The sequence below is a fragment of the Oncorhynchus nerka genome, linkage group LG19 (assembly GCF_034236695.1).
Source record: "Oncorhynchus nerka isolate Pitt River linkage group LG19, Oner_Uvic_2.0, whole genome shotgun sequence".
In the NCBI taxonomy this organism is placed as follows: Eukaryota; Metazoa; Chordata; class Actinopteri; order Salmoniformes; family Salmonidae; genus Oncorhynchus; species Oncorhynchus nerka.
Genome location: NC_088414.1, coordinates 28,800,367 through 28,820,652, shown reverse-complemented (window position 1 = coordinate 28,820,652; position 20,286 = coordinate 28,800,367). Strand labels below are relative to the sequence as shown.

At 45.7% G+C, this 20,286-nt stretch overlaps 2 protein-coding genes across 2 annotated transcripts in view; one reads left to right on the top strand and one right to left on the bottom strand.

Annotated features, from left to right (window-relative positions):
- The window catches only part of LOC115101316 (pyruvate carboxylase, mitochondrial-like), a 97,318-nt gene that overhangs the window by 16,848 nt on the left and 60,184 nt on the right, over positions 1-20,286 (bottom strand). Inside the window, exon 11 of the mRNA XM_029620703.2 lies at positions 1,943-2,087. Within this exon, the coding sequence (XP_029476563.1) occupies positions 1,943-2,087 (145 nt within the window). The remainder of the gene's footprint in view (positions 1-1,942; positions 2,088-20,286) is intronic.
- LOC115101317 (leucine-rich repeat and fibronectin type-III domain-containing protein 4-like) lies at positions 4,792-18,638 on the top strand. Its single transcript, XM_029620704.2, has 3 exons — positions 4,792-5,491; positions 11,115-12,810; positions 15,020-18,638. Exons 2-3 carry the CDS (start codon positions 11,138-11,140, stop codon positions 16,107-16,109), a joined length of 2,763 nt encoding a protein of 920 aa, XP_029476564.1. The 5' UTR covers positions 4,792-5,491; positions 11,115-11,137; the 3' UTR covers positions 16,110-18,638.

The following is a 20,286-nucleotide window of genomic DNA, read 5'->3' as shown; positions in this document are numbered from 1 at the left end:
TACAGCACTTTGGAGATATGAGCTGATGTAAGAAGGGCTATATAAATCCATTTGATTTTATGTATATAGATATAAACTCCGCAAAAAAAGAAACATCCCTTTTTCAGGACCCTGTCTTTCAAAGATAATTTGTAAAAATCCAAATAACTTCACAGATCATTGTAAATGGTTTAAACACCGTTTCCATGGTTGTTCAATGAACCATAAACAATTAACGAACATGCATCTGTGGAACGGTCGCTAAGACACTAACAGCTTACAGATGGTAGGCAATTAAGGTCACAGTTATGAAAACTTAGGACACTAAAGAGGCCTTTCTACTGACTGAAAAAGACCAAAAGAATGATGCCCAGGGTCCCTGCTCATCTGCATGAACGTGCCTTCGGCATGCTGAAAGGAGGCATGAGGACTGCAGATGTGGCCAGGGCAATAAATTGCCATGTCTATTCTGTGAAACGCCTAAGACAGCGCTATAGGGAGACAGGACGGACAGCTGATCATCCTCGCAGTGGCAGACCACGTGTAACAACACCTGCACAGGATCGGTACATCCTAACATCACACCTGCGGGACAGGTACAGGATGGCAACAACTGCCCGAGTTACACCAGGAACGCATAATCCCTCCATCAGTGCTCAGACTGTCCGCAATAGGCTAAGAGAGGCTGGACTGAGGGCTTGTAGGCCTGTTGTAAGGAAGGTCCACACCAGACATCACAGGCAACAATGTCGCCTATGGGCAGAAACCCACCATCGCTGGACCAGAAAGGACTGGCAAAAAGTGCTCTCCACTGACGAGTCGCGGTTTTGTCTCACCAGGGGTGATGGTCGGATTCACGTTTATCGTCGAAGGAATGAGCGTTACACCGAGGCCTGTACTCTCGGGTGGGATCGATGTGGAGGGTCCGTCATGGTCTGGGGCGGTGTGTCACAGCATCATCGGACTGAGCTTGTTATCATTGCAGGCAATCTCAACGCTGTGCGTTACAGGGAAGACATCCTCCTCCCTCATGTGGTACCCTTCCTGCAGGCTCATCCTGACGTGACACTCCAGCATGACAATGCCACCAGCCATACTGCTCGTTCTGTGCGGGATTTCCTGCAAGACAGGAATGTCAGTGTTCTGCCATGGCCAGCGAAGAGCCCGGATCTCAATCCCATTGAGCACGTCTGGGACCTGTTGGATCAGAGGGTGAGGGATAGGGCCATTTCCCCCAGAAATGTCCAGGAACTTGCAGGTGCCTTGGTGGAAGAGTGGGGTAACATCTCACAGCAAGAACAGGCAAATCTGGTGCAGTCCATGAGGAGATGCACTGCAGTACTTAATGCAGCTGGTGGCAATACCAGATACTGACTTTTAATTTTGATCCCCCCCTTTGTTCAGGGACACATTATTCAATTTCTGTTCGTCACATGTCTGTGGAACTTGTTCAGTTTATGTCTCAGTTGTTGAATCTTATGTTCATACAAATATTTACACATGTTAAGTTTGCTGAAAATAAATGCAGTTGACAGTGAGGAAGTTTCTTTTTTTGCTGAGTTTATATATTTATCCCCAAAATATATGGGGGATTGGAAATGATGCAGATAATTACATTGATGGAAGCAACAATCAATCTAATATTAAAGCTGATCCACCCCCTAAAACAAATACATTTAAAACCCCTCCAAAAAAACAGTTGTGCCGTAAACCGGCTTTAATTCCAGCCAGGTATGAATTCAAATAACTCACCACTTGATCTAGGGAGGGAAGCTTCAATTGTTCAACGAATCAAGACAATCATTAGCTACACATCAGATGACTGAGTAAGTGGTGTCTAAAGTTCAAATAATTTATACCAACAAAGAGAGACAGATTACGAAACAAATTATTTTAAATTGAGTACAAGAAGCACAGTTTATGAAATAACAAATCTAATTTCAGTGAGTTGAAGACATTTTACCCAGGTAGTGCAGCAGCTTCTGGGCTCGGTTCTGGACCGGCTTGAGGTTGAAGAGTTCCTGGTTCTCATCTATGAACTGGGTGTCAACGGTGCCGTACAGGAACTGATCGTTACTCAGAACGTTCTGGAGGAAGGGGATGTTGGTCTGTGCAGGAACAAAATAAGAGGGGGCGAGAAATGGGGAAAAAAGTGGGAGGGGAGAGATTGCTGTTAAAATGACAAAATGGTCAAGAAGACCGTCTGCATGATACATAACACTAGGGACTGAGATTTTGGGCAAAGTGCCTGGACATGCAAACACACAGCTCAAGTGCAAATAGTCTTGGAGGGCTGGGAGGTCATTTTGTGGTCAGTCCCGAATCAAATGGCTTAGAACACTCAATACCACCACACTGAGTCCCTTCTTCTGTGAGCACTAATCAGGCCAAAACACACAGAGCAGAAAACAGTGTGATCACTAGGCAAAACAATCCCAGCTAATCCTCAACATATGCCCTGCATGTTCCTCTGTGCCATGCTGCACATCTGTCTCAGCCAGGTGCACTGGGGTACACACACACACACAGAAAGAGAGAACCGGGAAGCCAGAGCAAGTGAGATTAGATGAGAGGCACAGAGAAATTAGAGCGAATAAGATAATAGAAATGACTGGGAAAATATCTATAGGCTACTGCTCAAGTCCTTAGTCCATTTCTACCACACACTTCAAACAGCCTAGTAAGCCAACACAGCACCAGCGCCGTGACTCAGATTCCTCTACATGTAGACCCAATTACAGGTCTTACAACAGATCCAACCCTCACCAAAAGACTAAAGCAAACTAAGAAAACATTACAGAGGACGTTAATAAATGACATATGTGCAAGTCTGCATTGGCAATATTAATTCAGAAACTAAATAAGATTAGCTTCTTTCTGAGAAGAGACAAATTAGTCCATAGTTGAATCATTGTCAGTATGATGACAGTACAATTCAATCATTTTGTATGGAATGTCGATATAAAAACGTACAAATCAGATCATTCTTATTCTCTAGTTATGTAAGAATAGAGGATATAGCTTGTGCCCTGACACTCCTTGCTCTCTAATGACCGTTTTATGAGTCGTGCTGTTACAAACTTTCTGGGAAACCATCAATCACAGCTAACTAACCTTGTTTAACACCACATTTTAATAATGACTGCATCAAGTGGGCAGGAAAGAGGGGGCGAAAAAAAACAACCCTTTGAGCACAATGCATCTGGGAAATGCTTCAAGGCCTCTTTGGACCGGCTGATAAATTATGCATCCATGACACCACTTCCAAATTAGCCATTCATGATTAAGAGAAAGGCACAAAAAGCCAGGGTTATTTGCTTCAAAATATTGACCAATTTGTCAACTGGCAAGAGTTCTGACAGTACGGTCAAGATGGCCAGCCCCAGCGAGTTTATTCTGCTCTCTGACAGTACTGTGGTGTAAGGCTCAGAGTGCTGCTGTCCTTGGTCCTGAAGAGATCCTCTCTGCAATTGGCCGCACATCCTCCATTGTCCAGACTCTGAATAGCTATGGATTGAATCAAATTAAAATGTCCCCCTGCAGCTTCCCCAGGTAAATCATTTCTCAAATTTCCTGCAGATAGAGTAACCCATTTTCCACCTAAATTATACACAATAGTCAAAATGAGGGTTCCCATGTGGTGAAAGATAAGAAACACCTTAGAAAATCAGTAGGTTGAATAATCATTATGTATGTATGCATGTATGTGTCAGGAGTACAGCGTTACCTAGCACTTATTGGTTGGACACGTACAACAGTGTTCCTGTAGGGTGCGTGTAACACTCCAGCATGGCTGTACTCAGGCCTCTGTAAAAAGCCCCAGTTTGAGTCTGGCTGAGGGTGAGTCACTCAGTCCTCACCAAAATAAATATATATATATAAAAAAAACACAGCTAGCCCAGATTGGAATAGAAACAAGAGGGATGAAAGGAACCAGGAGGATGAAGAGGGGCTAAGCCTCCCCTCTCTGTCTCGTTCCCTCAAACTCCAGGGCAAAAAGCCACGCTGTCAGATTCAGCCATGGTGCTGGTGTTGACCTGTATTAACCTTCATCACTTCTGTTTGGGTTGAGAAACCTAGTGTAAGTTATCAGAGTTTCTCATCATCCGTATTGATCCTCTCCCTCTCTCTCCCTACACCCCCAGACCACAGCAGGGAAGACAAGCAAGCACTCCAATCAGACTTTATTCACTCCAAAATCTGCTGAACAAATCAGAAACTCCCCATCCCCGCGACCACACTTAACATTCAGGGTACATTGGGGACCATTGCGATCAACTTGTAGTAATCAAACGTTGAATAATTGATGAAAGGACTTTTAAACCCAAAATTGCTGATTTAACAGGCCTCTTGATAGTAACCAACCAATATCCCATTTCAAACACCTCAGCATAAAGCTACCTTATTAGGCTAGTGTCTCCATAATGTTTCTCACTGTAGCAGTGGTCTACAGGCGATTGCAGACAGGAAAACAGCAAGTGCTAACCAGCTGAATGTACAGTCTGCTAAGGGCTTGTGTAAATACAATGATAACTTCTTTAATCACAGCAGTAATGAAGCCATCCCTTACTTTGGGACAACTGTTAGGCTAAAAAATGATAGACTGGGGTGAGGCTGCTAGCTCTCCCTCCTCCAAAACCTCCTACAGCCTCTTTTCATTTTGACTAATTTATCCTACGCACATATTTTGCATTTTCTCCTAGCCACTCAAATTCCATCTTTCCCCCTTCTATCGAAAGCCAGGACTGCTCAAGGCTCTCCCTCCTCCCTCCCTTTCCCATCTCAGTAGCAGACACACTTTGCAGTCTCTCCCTCGCTCACACACACGCTTGCTGCAGCAGGAGGCACAAATCCGACTGGTACAGCACCGGATGGCGGAGGAAATGAACGTCAAAACAAGCGATTGAGTTGTGAATAAGCACGGCAAACAGAGGTGAAACATGCGACCGGTTGTTGGCGTCTACGGTTAATAACCTACTTTAACAGCCCTGTTCCTTTCACTGGGCTTGTCTGGACGACTAAAACTAAACAGGCAGCATGACGGAAGGAACAAGGGAGTGAAAAGGAATTGTTACCATTCCCACACAGTGGGAAACTGGGAGGAGAAAGCGGGTTGGAGGTCAGGTGGTTAAAGCTGCTCTCCAACAGAGATAAAAACAGACTTGGGGATGTTCTAGAGCTGCACTGATTCTGCGAAGGACAGATGCGCAGCGAGAGGAAAGAGGGGTCTGAATACCAACGACTGCAGAGTAAAGAGAAGAGACTGGATACTGTCCTGGGAGAAGACTGATGGCTGCAATTAGTGAATAGATGGAGGATAAACGCTACGAAGCACACTGAAATGTTTCACACATTTCAAATATTTTGTTATCTAGGAAACATAAGCTTGTCATCTCCGAAAGCCTCTGGGCTCATGCTTGAAAAACTACATCTGATTATTTCGATTCATGCTCCAGTTACCAGAACGAATCAATGGACTTGGCATCCTGAACAGCATAAGCAGCAAACTTCTGTAAGTTAATGTTCATTTGTTTCCTTCACATTAGAATAGAACCCTGTGTTTCTTTTAATAGAGCATCTAACTCGCAGTCTGTCCTGACTGTATTGCACATTGTGGAGGAAATGTGATTATCTGTGCCCATGTCACTCTGCTAATCCTGGCTCTCTTCATATTCTGGAGGATGTATACAATGGACTGACCTAGCAACAATTGAATCCCAGAAAACAAGGATAATAACAACAGGAATGACTGAGTAAAATATAAATGACAAACAACAAATTGCTCATACGCTTGTTGATTTGGAGGATGAGCTTAAGTCAAAGTAAATATGGATAGGTGGACAGAGGTAAGGTAATGCAACATGGAAAAGGATTACTAGGTCTTCCCTCTGTGCTTTGAGCCAACGATCATAAAACACTGAGAAGAGGGAAACATATCCAAGCCAAGAGGATAACTAGGGATAGGAATTTAAATACTAGCAGTTAGTGTTAGTGTCAGATAGTGTTTTTAAATAAATACTGCCATGTACAATGCCTTCAGAAAGTATTCATGAGTTGACTAAATTCAAAATGGATAAAAAATATACATTTTCCCTCATCAACACACAATACCCCATAAATGACAAAGCGAAAACATTTAGTGAAAATTAAATCAAAATCTCTATTTACATAATTATTTCACACCCCTGAGTCAATACATGTGAGAATCACCTTTGGCAGCGATTATAACATTGAGTCTTTCTGACTAAGTCTAAGAGCTTCGCACACCTGGATTGTACAATATTTTCACATTCTTTTTTGAATTCTTCAAGCTCTGTCAAGTTGGTTGTTGATCATTGCTAGACAGCCATTTTCAAGTCTTGCCATAGATTTAAGACGATTTAAGTCAAAACTAACTAGGCCACTCCGGAACATTCAATGTAATCTTGGTAAGCAAATCCAGAGTATATTTAGCCTGAACCAGGTTTTCGCCTAGGATTTTGCCTGTGCTTAGCTCTACTCCATCATATATTTAATCATAAAAAAACTTGCTAGTCCTTGCCGATAACAAGCATACCTATAACATGATGCAGCCGCCACCATGCTTGAAAATATGAAGAGTGGTACTCAATGATGTATTGTATTTGCCCTAACCATAATGCTTTGTATTCAGGACATAAAGTACATATGTCCTTGACGTATTTTTTGCATTTTACTTTTGCCTTATTGCAAACAGGAAGCATGTTTTGAAATGTTTTATTCTATACAGGCTTCCTTTCACCCTGTTATTTAGGATAGTATTGTGGACTAACGACAATACTATAGTTCTCCCTATCACAGACATTTAACTCTGTTTTAGTCACCCCCTGGAGCTACTTGTCCGAGCCACCCCAGCTTCTCCTTCACCCAAATCCAGATAGCAGATGTTCTGAAAGAGCTGCAAAACCTGGACCCGTACAAACCAGCTGGGCTAGACAATCTAGACCCTCTCTAAAATGATCCGCCGCCATTGCTGCAACCCCTATTAACAGTCTGTTCAACCTCCCTTTCGTATCGTCCGAGATCACTAAAGACTGGAAAGCTGCTGCAGTCACCCCCCTCTTCAAAGGGGGTGACACTCTAGACCCAAACTGTTACAGACCTATATCCATCCTGCCCTGCCTTTCTAAAATCTTTGAAAGCCAAGTTAATAAACAGATCACTGACCATTTAGAATCCCACCGTACCTTCTCCGCTGTGCAATATGGTTTCCAAGCTGGTCACGGCTGCACCTCAGCTACGCTCAAGGTACTAAACGATATCATAATCGCCATCGATAAAAGACAGTACTGTGCAGCAGTCTTCATCAACCTGGCAAAGGCTTTCAACTCGGTCAATTACCGTATTCTTATCGGCAGATTCAATAGCCTTGGTTTCACAAATGACTGCCTCGCCTGGTTCACCAACTACTTCTCAGACAGATTTCAGTGTGTCAAATCGGAGGGCCTGTTGTCCGGACCTCTGGCAGTCTCAATAGGGATACCACAGGGTTCAATTCTCGGGCAGACTCATTTCTCTGTATATATCAACGAAGTCGCTCTTTCTGCGGGTGATTCCCTGATCCACCTCTACGCAGATGACACCATTCTGTATACATCTGGCCTTTCTTTGGACACTGTGTTAACTAACCTCCAAATGAGCTTCAATGCCATACAACACTCCTTCCGTGGCCTCCAACTGCTCTAAAACCAAATGCATGCTTTTCAACCGTTTGCTGCCCGCACCCGCCCGCCCGACGAGCATCACCACTCTGGACGGTTCTGACCGTCTCCAAACCAAAATAATCAAATCTAGAATCGGCTTTCTATTTCGCAACAAAGCCTCCTTCACTCACGCCACCAAAATTACCCTAGTAAAACTGACTATTCTACCGATCCTCGACGATGTCATCTACAAAATAGCTTCCAATACTCTACTCAGCAAACTGGATGCAGTCTATCACAGTGCCATCCGTTTTGTTAACAAATCACCTTATACCACCCACCACTGCGACCTGTATGCTCTAGTCGGCTGGCCCTCGCTACATATTCTTCGGCAGACCCACTGGCTCCAAGTCATCTATAAGTCTATGCTAGGTAAAGCTCCACCTTATCTCAGCTCGCTGGTAACGATAACACCCACCCGTAGCAGGTATATATACATCACTGGCCATCCCCAAAGCCAACACCTCCTTTGGCCACCTTTCCTTCCAGTTCTCTCCTGCCAGTGGCTGGCACAAATTGCAAAAAATAAATAATAATAATCTCTGAAGCTGGAGACTTACATCTCTCACTAACTTTAAACATCAGCTATCTGAGCAGCTAACCGATCGCTGCAGCTGTACATAGTCCAGCTGTAAATAGCCCACCCAATCTACCTACCTCATCCCCATATTGTTTCAAATGTACTTTTATGCTCTTTTGCACACCAGAATCACTACTTGCACATCTGCTCATCTATCACTCCAGCGTTCATTTGCTAAATTGTAATGACTTCGCTACTATGGCCTATTTATTGTCTTACCTCACAAAATTTGCATACACTGTATAGACTACTTTTTTCTATTGTGTTATTTTTTTTCTTCTATTGTGTTATTGACTGTACACTTGTTTATTCCATGTGTAACTGTGTTGTGTCGCACTGCTTGCATCTTTGTAGTGACTGGGTGTATTAATACACCATCCAAAGTGTAATTAATAAGTTAACAAGGCTCAATGGGGTATTCAATATCTGCTTTTTGTTTTTACTTATCTACCAATAGGTACCCTTCTACGCAAGGCACTGGAAAACCTCCTTGGCCTTTGTGGTTGAATCTGTGTTTGAAATTCACTGCTCGACTGAGGGACCTTACAGATAATTATATCTGTGGGGTACAGAGGAAAAAAGCATGTTAAACACCATTATTGCCCACAGAAAGTCAATGCAACTCATGTGACTTGTTTATGAAGCAAATGTTTACTCATGAACGTTAGGCTTGCCGTAACAAATGGGTTGAATACTTACTGACTTTCAGCTTTTCATTTTTCTATTCATTTGTAAACATTTCTAAAAACGTAATTTGACTTTGACATTATGTGGTATTGTGTGTATATGTATGCCAGTGACACCAAAACGAAATGGAATCAATTTGAAATGCAGGTTATAAGCTGTGGAAACAGGCCAGGGGTGTGAATACTTTCTCAAGGCACTGTAGATGAGGGCCTCTGTGTTCTGTTCTGTGGGAGAACAGGATATTCACCCACTAAGGTAGGAACCATTACTGTGCAGTCCTCAGTCACTGTGATTAGGAACTAAGGGGGATGTGCAATCCATTCAAACCCTCAGCCAACTCATACAGAAAAGATATGGGATAGAATGTCAAGCTTAGAATCTAACCCTGTTACCATGCCTCCATCTTCCCTTCCAACTCAGACATACAGGTCCAAAAGGTTAACCCCATACACAGATTTCCCATGATGCAGTGAAGTGTCTTATAGTATAAAGCACACCTTACATACACACCACAACATTTCTTGTGTCTGTGTGTATCATTGCACAGTGCATGCACAGAGACAAACACAGTTTACACTATTACACAGTTATTTATAGGTTGTATCCATCATTCCCCTAGTGGGTTCTTCATCTCCCCCTCTCATTCTCCCTCACACACACTCAAAACGGTGCTTTGTGAGCGTGACAGGAGAAGAAGCTGGCCTTACATAATGCTCAAACGAGCACAAATGTAATATTCTCAACCCAGTGAAACACAGCAGCCATGGAAAAGCACAACACAATCACATTAATCAGGCCTGTAATGTTACAGATAATTCAAGCGACTAGGCTTCCATTCATGACCTGGAGACTCAGTCACCCTACAAACCACTATTCTGCTTCATTAAGGACCTGCCTTTTAACCCAATGTCATTCCTTCTCATTAGATGGCACGTGGGTCAATGTTCATGCTCAACACACACACACTAATGCATCAGGTGAATGGGGCAATAGCACTGACAGAACAGTGGGCAGTGGAGGGTGAGAACAAGGCCCCAGTACCAGTGGGACCCAGTAGTCATGGCCACCACCCCAGAACCAGTACCAGTGGAACCCAGTAGTCAAGGCCACCACCCCAGAACCAGTACCAGTGGGACCCAGTAGTCATGGCCACCACCCCAGAAACAGTACCAGTGGGACCCAGTAGTCATGGCCACCACCCCAGAACCAGTACCAGTGGAACCCAGTAGTCATGGCCACCACCCCAGAACCAGTACCAGTGGAACCCAGTAGTCAAGGCCACCACCCCAGAACCAGTAACAGTGGAACCCAGTAGTCATGGCCACCACCCCAGAACCAGTAACAGTGGAACCCAGTAGTCATGGCCACCACCCCAGAACCAGTGGAACCCAGTAGTCATGGCCACCACCCCAGAACCAGTGGAACCCAGTAGTCATGGCCACCACCCCAGAACCAGTAACAGTGGAACCCAGTAGTCATGGCCACCACCCCAGAACCAGTAACAGTGGAACCCAGTAGTCATGGCCACCACCCCAGAACCAGTAACAGTGGAACCCAGTAGTCATGGCCACCACCCCAGAACCAGTAACAGTGGAACCCGGTAGTCATGGCCACCACCCCAGAACCAGTAACAGTTGAACTCTGTAGTCATGGCCACCACCCCAGAACCAGTAACAGTGGAACCCAGTAGTCATGGCCACCACCCCAGAAGCAGTAACAGTGGAACCCGGTAGTCATGGCCACCACCCCAGAACCAGTAACAGTGGAACCCGGTAGTCATGGCCACCACCCCAGAACCAGTAACAGTGGAACCCGGTAGTCATGGCCACCACCCCAGAAGCAGTAACAGTTGAACTCGGTAGTCATTGCCACCACCCCAGAAGCAGTGACCGGTCTGAGGAAAACCACCCAGGTTTGGAGGTTTATATCAAATCTAACCTCACTGAAACTATACACATAGGCCTACACAAACATAACCCACATCAGTTTACAAAATCAGTATTGAACGTTTGTGGAATTTTTTTTTTATATCTAAAATTCCAAATTGTACAATCCAATACCTCTACTGCACTGTTGGATGTAAAAGCCACTGAATGGGAAAACCAATGGAAATGAGAGATAATGATTTCCCACTTGTTCTTCTGTAGGTCAATGGATAACCAGCTCAACAATGCCTAAATCCAAATCACAAATATCACACCCATACTCAGCTCCCCCCCACTCAAAATCCTCTCGGAGGCCCTCTCCAAAGCAACACTCTCTAAAAGGGGTCCACCCGGAAATAAACCGGTTATCTCCTATTGAACTCAAGCCAAAAGTCACCAGCCCTTCCCTGAGACCCCCTGCCTGCTCTATGACCCCACAGACTGTAGTCTGGCTGGCCGTGGTGACCTGCTCCTGTGTGTTCTCTGCTCTGCTGGGCCCGGGCGTGACCGCTGGAGAGACCTGGGGCATGGTCTCCATCTGTCCCTTCCACTGTGTGTGCCGAAACCTCTCAGAGTCTCTGAGCACGCTCTGTGTCAACAAGGGCCTGCTGTTCGTCCCTCCTGACATTGACCGGCGCACAGTGGAGCTCCGTCTGGCTGACAACTTCATCCTGGAGGTGGGCAGAGTGGACTTCGCCAACATGTCAGGCCTGGTAGAGCTAACTCTGTCCAGGAACACCATCCATGCCCTGAAACCTCTGGCCTTCGCTGACCTTCAGAGCTTGCGTTCACTTCACCTGGACACCAACCGGCTGACCGTGGTGGGGCCAAAAGACCTGTCCGGCCTAACTAACTTGCAGCACCTCATCATCAACAACAACCAGCTGACCAACGTCTCCACCGAGGCATTTGATGACTTCCTGCAGACGCTGGAGGATCTGGACCTGTCCTACAACAACCTGAGGAAGGTCCCCTGGGAGGCCATCCAGAACATGGCCAGCCTGCACACCCTCAACCTGGACCACAATCTCCTGGACCACATCGCCGAGGGCTCCTTCGGAGAACTGTACAAGCTGGCTCGTCTTGACATGACGTCCAACCGGCTGCAGACTCTGCCCCCTGACCCCCTGTTCTCCCGCTCCCAGACAGGCATGGTCAGCCCCACCCCCTACAACACTGTCATCAGCCTGAGCTTCGGTGGGAACCCCCTGCACTGTAACTGTGAGCTGCTGTGGCTGAGGCGGCTGATCCGCGGGGACGACATGGAGACGTGCGCCACTCCCGTCCACCTGGCTGGGCGCTACTTCTGGTCCATTCCAGAAGAGGAGTTCACCTGTGAGCCTCCGCTCATCACGCGCCACTCCAACAAACTGTGGGTGCTGGAGGGCCAGAGGGCCACGCTGAGGTGCCGTGCCATTGGAGACCCAGAGCCAATCATCCACTGGATCTCCCCTGACGACCGCATAGTAGCCAACTCCAGCCGTGTGCACTCCTACTACAACGGCACCCTGGACGTGCTGGTGACCCGTGCCCGTGACGATGGGGCATACACCTGCATTGCCATCAATGCTGCCGGGGAGGCTACGGCCCTGATAGACCTGAAGATCATCCCCCTCCCTCACCGCGGCAACAACACTGTCCCCCTAACCAGCCCTCGAGGGGACCCTGGGTCATCAGATATCTCCAGTGGGAGAAGAGGGGCAGGCCGGAAGGGTGGTGGAGGGGTGGTGACTGTCAAGAACGCCACAGAGGGAGAGAGTGGAGATGGAGATGCCAGTGAGCATTTGGTGGGGGTCCTGGGAGCGACTGCCACCTCTGCCCAGGTGCGCTGGGTCCTGGGCCGGGCCACTGGGCCGTACCTGGTGTGGATGTACCAGATCCAGTACAACTGCACTGCAGACGACGCCCTGGTATACAGGTAAGCTCCCCTCAGCGACACAGCCATCCTACAGAACCTGAGAGACAGTTCCAGCTGGACAAGCATGAATAGATCAATCAAAAGGCTAGATGCAAAACAAACACCTCTGTGTGGTCTTCCATTGTAATACTCTCATGTACAAAACACCCCAGTGGTTTTACAATTGATCGGAGTTATCACAGAGTGTCCTTGAATGACAGGGACCAGGAGTGATGAACATGAACACTGACACATGAATTAAAGGAGAGCAGGCGTAGTTGACTGTAAAGTATGAATGAGTGATAGAGGGAAAGGAAAGAGATGGAAGGGAGATAGGGCAATGGAAGGAGAGGGAGAGAAGACTGTGGGAAAAGGAGGATGAAGTCCTTGTAAAAAAAAAAGAAGAAGTGCAAGCCGCAGATCTGAGGACAGTGTCACATCCCATCTGTCAGTCTGAAATGGAGATAAATAGGGAGATGGTGGGTTTGGGTCTAGGGAACGCTGAACCCACTTCAGTTTGTGGAGGTAGGGATAGGCACCTAAATAGACATGCAGTGTTTTATATCATACACTGAACGATTCTCAAGGACTTGTCAGGACACAGTAATGTGTGCAAACAGCTGTCAGAATGAAAAACAGAAAGAACGCCTCCCAATTCAACATTTCCAGCTTTCATCCCCCACTAAGTCAGGAAGTGATGGTTAGTCTCATACTCTAAACATTTGATGCCTCATAACACCGCATAATTCCCTGGTGTCCCAATAAGGCCAGGTGAACTGCTTGCTAAGCCTTCCAAGATCAAAGAATAAGTATGCAAATACACACATTTGGATGACTAATATATGCCAAGGTATATGTAGTCTTCATAGCTAAATAAGATGGATGAAGGCAAACATTAATTTCTACCGTCTCTGGGACTCCATGGCTAATGTCTTTAAACAGCATATCCCTTTGACAGGTTCAGTAGAGCTTACAATGCAGTTATTCACCTTATATAAGCCTACGGAGAGAATAGCTTGCATATTCTGAGTTAATGTTCCGCGTAAAGCCCATCTTTCCGATTTTCATTACAAAGCCTGTCTGTAAACAACTACATGTAATAACAACAAAGGAATGTAACCCAAAGAAAGATATCATTTGAGGATAGTGTGGAGGAATGAGGGAGAGCAAGGGCGCCAGAAAGGTTAACTGCCCGCCAGATGAAATGAGAAATTGCTCAAGGTCTGCCTTTCAGAGCTCGCAATTAACTCTCAACGGTAAACGCATTCATCAGCCTCATTTACACCGTCCAATACATTCCATACAATAAGCTGCAGCATTTAACAAGAGATTTGACACGAGCAGTCAGTTGGAAGACGGAGGGATGAAAGACATTAAAAACGGAAGTGTTTTCCGTGTTGTCCTCGTCCTTGCGTACAGCGTTTGGGCGGGGGTGGTGATTGGGGTGCGAGTATGTGTCATTGCCTCGGAGTTGTCTTTAATAGCTCATCACTTGGCAAGACACGTTTGAGGAGAGGGGGAAAAAAAACATACGTAAACAGACTGGTTTAAAATAAAATTGTATTAGTCACACGCGCCGAATACAAGAGGTATTCTTAGTGAAATGCTTACTTATGAGCCACTGACCAACAACGCAGTTTAAAAAAAAAAAATATGAGTAAGAATAAGAAATAAAAGTAACAAGTATTTAAAGAGAAGCAGTAAAATAACAATAGCGAGACTATACACAGGGGGATACAGGTACAGAGTCAATGTGATAGTCAAAGTAATATGTACATGCAGGTAGAGTTATTACAGCGACTACAGTGGGGCTAGAAGCTGTTTAGAAGCCTCTTGGACCTAGACATGGCACTCCGGTACCGCTTGCCATGGTGTAGAGGTCCTGGATGGCAGGAAGATTGTACTGGGCCGTTCGCACTACCCTCTGTAGTGCCTTGCAGTCGGGCTGAGCAGTCACCCTTTCTATTGCCCTTCTCCCTCTACAGCAGAGTATTATTGATTAAGCCCATTTCCACAACAAATGAGCAGATCTGACTCCTCCTCCCTCTAGCTGGCTACTCATCATCATCATCATTAGCACTGAGTTGTACTGTAGCTTATTGCATTTCATTTGATTAGTCTCCCTCTCTTAGCTGCTCTCAGAGATCCTCTTTCTCTCCTCAGCAAATGACTCAATAACCTTTTTTCTTTTATTACTCCTCAACCCCCCCTCCCCTTCCCTGTCTGTTAGGATTCTGCCTCCTACAAGCAACGCGTTCCTGCTAAAGAACCTTGTGTCTGGAGCCGACTACAGCCTTTGTGTCCTGGCCATCTTTGACGACGGGCTGTCCACCCTGGCCACCACCAAGGTCCTGGGTTGCACCCAGTTCAGCACCAAGGATGACTTCCCAGAGTGCCGTTCCCTGCAGGCGCACTTCCTGGGCGGCACACTGACAATCATGGTGGGCGGGGTCATCGTGGTGATGCTGCTGGTGTTCACCGTGGCGATGATGGTGAGGCACCGCGTCTGTGGAGACTGCAGAGACGAGGGTCACTACCCTGCCCATCACCATGACAACTTCCTGCCCTCCAAGGGAGAAGTGGACGTTTACGCTCAGACCAATGGGAATGGGAGAGTGATGATGGTGGCTCTGCCCAAAGGCATTCTTGGCCAAAAGGCTAAGCCCCTGCCATCGAAAACCAAACCCCAAGCCAAGAACAAGCCCAGGACAACGCTCGACTCCGATCAGCTCAGTGGAGAGAGAAAGGCTGAGGAGCAGGGCCTGGAGGTGGGCGTGAGGGGGAAAAGATTCCCCCCTTTCACCCCTGAGAGTGAGAGAGTGACACTGTACTACTCCCCTGCCAACACCTCTCAGACCTTACCCCATCCCAGAGCTCACAAGGCCCTGAGACACTCAGGCAAGCTCAAGCTGCGCCGCTCTGAGGAGAGAGAGAGAGACTTGGACAAAATGGTGGGCTCCAGATGCAGCCTGGACTCTGGGGCCCAGGGGGAGGAGGGGCGGTTGGATGACTGGAGGAGGGGCGATCGTCCACCACTCGGGAGGACACGCAGCTGCTCCTTTGATGTGGGAGAGATCACCACAACAACCTGCTACAGCTATGCCAAGCGACTGAGTGTGATATGGACCAGGAGGAGCCAGTCGGTGCACGGCATGCTGGTCCAGTGCGCCTCAACGGCCAGTTCAGCGAGCAGCATGGGCAGCGACCAACAGCCTCCTGCTCTCACACATGGCTACCTGCATGCCTTCAACACCTCCAACTCTAACTCTAACACCAGAGTGGCTGCCAAAGCTGGAGACCTAGAAGAGAGTGTTGTGTAGGGTGGAGAGGAGGAGAGAGGGACATAATGGAAACAGACTGAAACTGACAAAATGGTGGATGTAAAAGATAAGCCATTTGGCTTTATAGCTAGAATCCTTAATTGAAACAAAGTGTTCTCCCTGCCCGTTTCAGCCAAAAAGCTAAAGGAATGGGTCTGGATAAATGTAACCACTCAAATTCATAGAGGTATGGATGCAAGGACTAACAATCCATGATATCAAATGTATAGTTTTAACCATGTTTTAAGGCTATACAGGGTTTGCTTACATTTATTTACAAATATTGGAGTAAAACATGCTTAAATTTTGGGTTTCGAAGGGGTATGACAGTTGAACTAAGCTCACAAGGAATTTAGGTTACAGTGCATTTGTAAAGTATTCAGACCCCTGACTTATTCCACATTTTGTTATAGCCTTACTCTAAAATTGATTAAAAAGTATTTTTCCCTCAAATCTATAAAACAATACCCCAAAATGACAATGCAAAAACAGGTTTAGAAATTTGTGCAAGTTCATTAAAAATAAAATACTTAAATATCATATTTACATAAGTATTCAGACCCTTTACTCAGTACTTTGTTGAAGCACCTTTAGCAGTGATTACAGCTTCAAGTGTTCTTGGGTATGACACTACAAGCTTGGCACACCTGTATTTGGGGGGTGTTTCCCATTCTTCTCTGCAGATCCTCTCAAGATCTGTCAGGTTGGATTGGGAGCGTCGCTGCACAGCTATTTTCAGGTCTCTCCAGAGAAGTTCGATCGGGTTCAAGTCCAGCCTCTGGCTGGGGCACTCAAGGACATTCAGAGACTTGTCCCGAAGCCACTCCTGCATTGTCTTGGCTGTGTGCTTAGGGTCGTTGTCCTGTTGGAAGGTGAACCTTTGTCCAAGTCTGAGGTCCTGAGCAGGTTCTCATCAAGGATCTCTCATAAGCATCTCTACACCCGCAATATAATTATTTGTACCTTGGTCCGTTCATCTTTTCCTCAAACCTGACTAGTCTCCCGGTCCCTGCCACTGAAAAACAGCCCCACAGCATGATGCTGCCACTACCACGCTTCACCATAGGGATGGTGCCAGGTTTCCTCCAGATGTGACGCTTAGCATTCAGGTCAAAGTGTTCAATCTTGGTTTCATCAGACCAGAGAATCTAGTTTCTCATGGTCAGAGTCTTTAGGTGGCTTGTGGCTAACTCCAAGCGGGCTGTCATGTGCCTTTTACTCAGGAGTGGATTCAGTTTGGCCACTACCATAAAGGCCTGATGGGTGGAGTACTGCAGAGAGGGTTGTCTCCACAGAGGAACTGGAGCTCTGTCACCGGGTTCTTGGTCACCTCCCTGACCAAGGCCCTTGCTCTAGGAAGAGTCTTGGCTGTTCTAGATTTCTTCAATTTAAGAATGGAGACCAGTGTGTTCTTGGGGACCTTCAATGCTGCATAATTTCTTTTGTACCCTTCCCCAGATCTGTCCCTCGACACAATCCTGTCTCAGAGCTCGACAGACAATTCCCTTGACCTCATGGCTTGGTTTTTGCTCAGATATGCACTGTCAACTGTGGGACCTTATATAGACAGGTGTGTGCCTTTCCAAATCATGTCCAATCAATTGAATTAACAGAGGTGGACTCCAATCAAGTTGTAGAAACATCAAGGATGATGAATGGAAACCGGATGCACCTGAGCTCAATTTTTCGAGTCTCATAGCAAAGGGTCTGAATATGTTTGTAAAAAAGCTACCTGTTAATTCATTCTAATAAATGTGCAAAAATGTCTAAAAAAACTGTTTTCCCCCCTTTGTCATTATGAGGTATTGTGTGTAGATTGATGAGGGGGGAAAAATGTAATCAATTTCAGAATGATTCTTGAAGAATATACAGTGGAATGGGTGTATATCATTTATTTTGATTCTAAATGTCTTAAAAAACAAGGACATACATTTAAAAGCACAAAGTGCATTGCACAAGGAACCTAGCACATGGTGAAGAAGATAAGCCACGTACGGTGTGGGCAGATGGGAGTGATGACAAGTATAAAAAATGACAGTACAACGAAGTCTGCTTTAATGCTGTAAGAGACTGACTACAACCTGAGGCTTCTGTTTCAACAAGATGCATGAAACAATTCATGAATTACAGTAAATAAATCAACCGCTACTCAACAGCAGCACGACTCGACATTGAATTGCAAATCGCCGAGTAGATCAGTTATCAAAATGGATCATATGAAAACTGACAATCAGATGCCAGTCAGTGATCATGTGTTTGTTTGAGAAGGGCAGGAAGCAGCCTATCGGCAAACACAGAGGAGTTTGTCTTCGAGCTGAGAGAGGAAGAGAGATATGGGGAGAAAGAGGGGTTGAGAAGGTGACTGGGGGAGGAGCACTGAGATAAACCAGTACACAGAGATAGGCTACATGTCTATTGGTGCCATTTGTCATATTAAATACTACTCTGTAGTGTACAGTCATACCCACAAAGGCCCTCTGAACTCAATTAGCATGAGTTGTGTGATGGAGTTGGAGAGTGGATAGTGAGAGAATGGCATACAGCAGTTTCCCCTTTTCTTGCCAGAGGCAAACGGGTGCCCTATTTCACCCAATTAAAAAGTGCTGATTGGTGAATTCACACAAACACATTGTGAACTCTGCCCAGCGGTGCTCAAACCACTGACCTGCAGTTCTGCAATCAACCACTGTTCACATCATAGAGGACAGATATGTCATGTTCTGCTGACAAGTCCCATTAATATCAGATCTGCAGATCTGGTTGGCTGTGGATAATGTTGAACAGTTTAGACCAGTTCAGGAGTTCCCTGTCTCAGAAATAATTCTAAAGTCTCCAATTTGTAGGATAAGAAAATAAAATGTTTCAGAGTTCTTTTAGCCAGTCCTGATTTCATTTAACCTCATACCATCCAACTCATTCACCACGGTTGGCTGTTCTCTGCCCCTGCATCTAAAACCCTACCCCAGCTGTGAGACAGCCAGAAAGAATAGGATTTTGAGTGCTTTGACTTTTTCACCTTAGACGTAGAGCCAAGGTTTTCCCATTCACAACTAGATATTTGAGTAGAAAAACAGGGTGAATTAATCTAACAAAATCTCTTGGACCAACATTTTAAACCACCCATTTGAATATAATCACCAATCTACTCCCCGTTACGCTGAAGCACCTCTACCCCAACCACACTCTATGATCAGCGGAAAGGAGTGTGTGGGTGAATGTGTTGCTAGAGAAAGTGGAGAAGACTGACAAACAATCCATATAAAACGACCAACATTAATCAAAATTCCTAAAAAGGCACTTTCATCCACCATCAGTTGTCTACATTTTTTAAAACGACCAGAATTCTGGTGGTTGTTCCTTGAGGGAAGTATTTCCTTTCCTAGAAGCAAATGCTGCAAAAGCAATCAGCAGATGCAAAGTGGGAAACAGTGCTGCAATATTAATTTAGCCGGAAAAAAACAATTCTATTTGTGTGTGAACGATAAATATGGGAGGCAGAAGAGCGGGAGAGCGTGAGGGAGAGAATGAGCGTTGGAGGGGGTTGAGTATTATTCATGCAAATGACTCATGTACATGCATGTTTAAGTGGTCATTAACAGATTGCTGCATACAGCATTAAAATCCTTGTTCATCTTCTACCTTGGTCCTACAAAATGTCTCATCACTAAACTGCATAGAGAGGCAGTTTCGGGAGGAGTGGGTGTGGGGTGCTATGGTGGAGGGGAGCAAAGCAGAGGGGGATATAATGACAGTGAGCATCACAGCTGTGAAATCCTTAGATCCTTAATGCACGTCCCTAATTCACTATCCCACTTCGAAGCAGATTGCAGCAAAGCCTTCAAATTCTAACGACTGAAAAGTATCCATGCATAATAATAAATCAGATGTGTTCATCTGAGTGAGATCTGAAATAAAGGGAACAATCTGCATCCAGCCTGCACACTACATCTTCCTCTTCTCTTTAAGCAGCCTCCCACTCATCTCGATTTCACACAACTCCTCTCCATATCTCCCCACACCCTGCTTCAGTTCGCCATATCTCCCTCTAAAGCCAGTCACACCTCTGGGAACCATTCAGTGCAGATTAGGGCTTCAAAGAGCAGTTTTTTTTTTGCGCTACACAGTGGCAGTGAATGTGTTGCTGTTTCATATGGAGCACATCTCCATTTCCACATGT

What these genes read in the sequence shown, in the direction of transcription:
- LOC115101317 (XM_029620704.2), top strand. Translation starts at nt 11,138, where the DNA reads ATGCCTAAATCCAAATCACAAATATCACACCCATACTCAGCTCCCCCC. An exon ending in GACGACGCCCTGGTATACAG is followed by an intron (nt 12,811 to 15,019) that starts GTAAGCTCCCCT and finishes CCTGTCTGTTAG; the next exon opens with GATTCTGCCTCCTACAAGCA.